The sequence below is a fragment of the Mixophyes fleayi genome, chromosome 1 (assembly GCF_038048845.1).
Source record: "Mixophyes fleayi isolate aMixFle1 chromosome 1, aMixFle1.hap1, whole genome shotgun sequence".
Classification (NCBI taxonomy): Eukaryota; Metazoa; Chordata; class Amphibia; order Anura; family Limnodynastidae; genus Mixophyes; species Mixophyes fleayi.
The window spans coordinates 455,045,997-455,051,619 of record NC_134402.1 but is presented as its reverse complement, the minus strand read 5'-3'; the positions used below and the strand labels follow the sequence as shown (position 1 = coordinate 455,051,619).

The 5,623-nt window shown below is 39.6% G+C and overlaps 1 protein-coding gene across 1 annotated transcript; it reads left to right on the top strand.

Moving 5' to 3' along the window:
- Positions 1–738: 738 nt before the first annotated feature.
- LOC142102231 (E3 ubiquitin/ISG15 ligase TRIM25-like) lies at positions 739–3,321 on the top strand. The gene has a single exon (XM_075186960.1). It carries the CDS (start codon positions 748–750, stop codon positions 2,413–2,415), a length of 1,668 nt encoding a protein of 555 aa, XP_075043061.1. The 5' UTR covers positions 739–747; the 3' UTR covers positions 2,416–3,321.
- The last annotated feature ends 2,302 nt before the right edge of the window (positions 3,322–5,623 follow it).

Here is a 5,623-nt window from a genome sequence, read left to right as displayed (position 1 = left end):
GCCATAACAGGTGCTTGAAAGGGTGGGGTTATCCTGCAAGGAACATACACAGAACATTTTTTCCCCCAGCACACTGCTATAACCAGCAACAGATCTGCCATTTCTACTGTAGATAAAAATGCAAAAGTCTTTGTTGCACACATTTGCAAATGTATGTTTAAGCCATCCGCCACGCCAAGGCGCTTTTGCTAATAGGATGGTCCTACTCTAAACAATGAGAGTCCCATATATTTGGGCCATGCATATGTGTTTTTAAATTGAGAGCCAACTTACCAAAGAGGTACCCCAGAAGCCTCCAAACAGCAATTCAGTGCCAGTACCCCCTCTCAGCTACTGACACCAACATGCCTCTCAGACAAATACAAAAGTGGAAGCTGCTCAAATCAATTTATAGGCCATAACAGGTGCTTGAAAGGGTGGGGTTATCCTGCAAGGAACATACACACAACATTTGGTAGATAGAATGGTAGATAGTAAGACATAGTATAGAATACTGTTGCTACAGGGAAATGTGCAAAATCAATGAGTCATCACCAGCTTATCAAATTGCCATAACTGTTAACAAAATAAACATTTATTTCCATGATGTCCCTTTATGTATTAGCTGTGTCCCATAGTATACCTGAACCTACAGATATAATGTGAGTGAGAAGCTCAGCCTCGTACCGTGTGCAGAATGTGAAACACACCCACTGGTGTCTGAGCATCAGACACTTTCACTTTCATTTCTCTCTTCTGCTGTCAGCGATGGCGTCTGCTGATCTGAGACAGGAGCTGAACTGTTCCATCTGCCTGAACATTTATACAGATCCTGTAACACTGAGATGTGGACACAACTTCTGCCGGGTCTGTATTGATCGTGTGCTGGATACACAGGAGGGGTCTGGAGTTTATTCCTGTCCTGAATGCAGAGCAGAGTGTCAGGAGCGTCCTGCACTGATAAGAAGCATAACTGTGTGTAACGTAGTGGGGAGTTTCCTGTCTACTCGGCCAGATCAGGAGGAGACTGGGATCTTCTGCACTTACTGTATTAATTCCCCTGTACCTGCTGCTAAATCCTGTCTGCATTGTGAAGCTTCTCTGTGTGATAATCACATGAAAGAACACAGCAAGTCAGCAGAACACGTCTTATCTGATCCCACCACTTCCCTGGGGAACAGGAAATGCTCCGTCCATAAGAAGATCCTGGAGTATTATTGCACTGAGGACTCTGCCTGTATCTGTGTGTCCTGCAGTTTGGCCGGAGAGCATCAGGGACACCAGGTGGAGATGCTGGATGAGGCCTCTGAGAAGAAGAAGGAGAAACTGAGAAATGTTCTGCAGAAACTGACCACAAAGAGAGAGGAGACTGAGAAAAGAGTCCAAAGTCTGCAGGAGCGCAGGAGAGAAGATCAGGAAAAAGCAGCTGGTGTAACAAAGAGAGTCACTGCCCTGTTTAGAGACATCAGGAGACAGCTGGAAGACCTAGAGAAGAGAGTCCTGAGTGAGATCTCCAGGCAGGAAGACAACGTTTCACTCTCAGTCTCTGATCTGATCCAGCAGCTGGAAATAAAGAAGGATGAGTTGTCCAGGAAGATGCGTCACATTGAGGAGCTGTGTAACATGTGTGATCCAGTGACTGTCTTACAGGAACCAGACACAGGTGACTTGTGTGATACTGAGGACAGAGAGAGACATGATGACCAGGTCCGTGGTGTAGGAGATCTGGATGTGGGTCTCATCTCAGGGAAAATACACACATTATCTGATATAATAACTGGTATAAATACAGGAATCTATGTGCAGAGTCCTACAGACATATTACTGGATGTAAACACAGCTGGTAATAAATTATCTGATATAATAACAAGTATAAATACAGGGATCTATGTGCAGGAAGCTACAGACATATTACTGGATGTAAACACAACTGCTAATAATATACATATATCAGATGACATGAAAACTGCATCCGTCTCACTGATAAACCAGAATCGTCCAGTAATACCAGAGAGATTTCAGTGGCATCAGGTAATAAGCACCAGGACATTTTGCTCAGGGAGACATTACTGGGAAGTGGATGTCAGTGAATCAGGGAGCTGGAGGGTAGGGATGTGTTATCCCAGTATAGAGAGGAGAGGAGGTCAGTCATACATTGGATATAATAAGAAGTCCTGGGGTTTGAGGAGGTATAATAATCAGTACTCAGTGAGACATGACAGGAAAGATATCCGGTTACCTAAGAATATTCCCTGTGATAGATTGGGGATATATCTGGATTATGAGGCTGGACAGATGTCCTTTTATTCTCTGTGTGCCCCGATCAGACACTTACACACCGTCACTGCCACCTTCACTGAGCCCCTTCATGCTGCGTTAGGTGTATGGAGAGATTGTATAAAGATATCTGGGGGAGTCAGGAGCTGGAAGAAATGATCATAAGAAATCTGCCCGGATACTGGTGACATCACAGGAAGGGGATTCTGATTGGAGGGACACTTATCCAATAGAATGGCGTAGTGGGTGGGGCTACAGTTGAGCCCCTTCTATGTAATCAGATGACCTGTGTGTCTGGATTAGTTCCCTTGTCGGTGTGTTAGAAACATTCATTATAAATATATAAATGTACATTATGTGGGCGTTCCCCATCTCTGAGTCACTGACAGCTGTGATTGGCTGTAACCTGTGCTCACCCTATTACTGGGCTTCTTTATATAACATTGATTCTGCAGCACGCTCTGTATTCACCACAGAGAAATAATGTGTTTCTAATCTCATTCTTCACACATTATAAACCCTCTGACATTGGCACAGTCACACAGTGATGGGGGCGGCCATGTCTACACATCTGCAGAGAGAGTGTATCTAACAAATCATTAAAGAGGGGTTTTATTTAGAGTATCAACTGCAAAATGACCACAAATATGAACATATCCTGTAACATGTATGGTTTAATTAGACAGGTGTTGTCTGATATGTTATGTAATATAATACAATTTTGCTATTAATTTCTTTAAAAGAAAATTTTGCAGTTTTTAAATTGTTTCTACAGTCGGTGAGTTAATTTCTTATTAATTTCTTGACAATCACGTCATGTGATGGGCTGAGCAGAAAGTACTATAGAGCAGATTGTCACTGTAAAAGTGGATTCATGTTTAGAGGAGGTGGAGCTTAGACATTGTGAGATATGGCCTTCACCAAATGGGGTGTGGCTGGGGGGATCAGGGGCATCGCCAAAGATGTGTCCTGATTTTTCTACCTACAATGTTGGGATATTTCTGTGATTCCTATAATCTCATTGTCATGTTTTGTGATTAACAAAATAAAAACTGCTCAGATTGATTCACTTTGCAATTCTGCTGTTTATTTTCCTCAATGAAACATATAAAACTAAATAACCGTTGGATACATTTATGTGCACACAATGTAGTGTGTCCCTTAGCAACCAATCAGAATCTTACTGTCATATTCTAGTGCCATTTGGGGACATGGGTGTGGCTTGTATATTTATTGTGTGGTTTTATAGCCAATGTCATATGAAAATTGTTATTTCAAATAACTATAAATAAATATAGACCCAAATTCAATCCAAAGTCTATTCTAGTGAGAGATAATGGGCCTGATTCATTAGCGGACATATTCTGTGCACAACTTGCGTAACATAATATACGCACATGAGCGCACGAAACATACACACGCATTCATCAAGCAGCGGATCTCCAGATACGTACCAAGATGAATTTGGTCGCACGTCACTTCAGCAACCTAAAAAGTAACGCAACAGGCACTTGCGTCCAACCACGGTAATCATGCACTGAGGTCATCACGGACTACAGACTTTAGAGAACTCAATGAAATGTCCGTATACAAATAGATCAGTTCCGTGGACTTGCGTAGTGTTGAGATGTGATTAATATATTTTGTAATAATTATTGTACTGAGTGCTGAGTGTCCTATGCAGAACCGTTGTTAGGTACATACCACATTATTTGGTTTTAAGTTATAATTATATTATTTATATATATATATTTACATATATATATTTTATATTATTAAAAATTAATAAATAATAATAATATTAACTATTAGTTACAATTATTATTAATTGTCCTACACAGTAAGCAGTAAACTTGAGGGTGTTCAATAAGGAGTCACTTTTCCTCAATTCATCAGAACACAACACAACAAAAATCTACTGCACTGGACTATTTATTATAATTTATATGTTTAATAATATAAATATATTGAAATATTAATACTGTATTTACAAAGAGCTTACTTTGCATGGGAGCTGATTTTGCATCACCTACCTGGGTTTTTGTTTCTATTTCGATCACACTATCATATAGGTGACCAATAATGTGTGCATCATTTTTGGCTTTAAAAGTGATGTTTACACTTGTGTCTGTGTTGTATATATGTAAATATGTCTTGGGGACATCATAGATCCCAGCATGGCTTTACAGCCATGGAGTATGCTTGTGCTGTTAGTATTACTGCTACTTAATGACAGTCTGGCCATCCTGGGACCTGTAGTGCACCCGGGACAAATTACTTTCATGTATTATTAGTATTATTAATCTCGCACACACTGGTCAGTGATGAGCTATAGTGCTGTCATCACAGGGGTGGGTATCCCTATGGAGGGGAGAACACATTTCCCTAGGGAATGTGTGGAAATACTATTACCTGATTCATTACAGTCATAGGGGATGATGTTAAAGTTTTTGGATACCTGCTAGCCTCATCCCAAACTTACTTATGAGTAAAAATGAATGGGAGTTAATATCTAGTAGGAAGGGACCAGTGTAAATTAAATACTAATTTATGTTCAAAATGTCCCTTGATTATTGTTCAAATTCAAATGAAGACACTTTTTAATTTAAATTAAAAAAACACACAACAATTTATTTTATTTTTTTTACTAACTAATCAACCAAAAAGACAAACAAACAAACTGGAAAACAAAGAAAATTAACTAGAATAATAATTTTCTAAAGGTTTTAATTGTTTTTTTATTTTTTTTTGATATTTATTAATTTTATAAAATATCTTATTCAGGGATGGGGGATTTCCACCAAACACTTATTAGGTCTATCATGTTCAAAACCTGTGGAGTGGCTGACTAAGTCTAGGTTAAATTCCATATGTGAAATCAAGGCTTTCTGATGACTACACTGAGCCTCTAAACCCAATAAAATGCAGCTCTGCCATCACAGCATAACAGTGTGAAGTAGGACATACCTCCCAACTGTCCTTGTAGTCAGACCAAATCCTGACTAAGTGAGACAGTCACCCACATTCTGGACTGTCCCACTATACTGAGGACAGCTGGAAGATGGTCCTGCTCTCTCCTACCTGCTCTTCTCACTTTTCACCACCTGTGGCTGCTGGTGTCTTAAGCTCAGTTGCTGCTTGTGTAAATTCTCGGATGTTGGGGCCCTATTTTGAAAAATGTTAATAAATCAATATTACCCCCTTTAATAATTAGGCCTCCCTCCCTGCAATCAGCCCCAAACTTGAAATTAAATAAAATTAATAATATTCACATTTAATAATAGAACTATTTTCCCCAAGCAGCCCCGACATTAAATGAATAGTGCACAAATTTAATAAACTTATTTCGCTTCCCACTAAATAGCCT

Bases quoted from the DNA above. Each gene is read 5' to 3' on its own strand.
- LOC142102231 (XM_075186960.1), top strand. From the start codon at position 748: ATGGCGTCTGCTGATCTGAGACAGGAGCTGAACTGTTCCATCTGCCTG.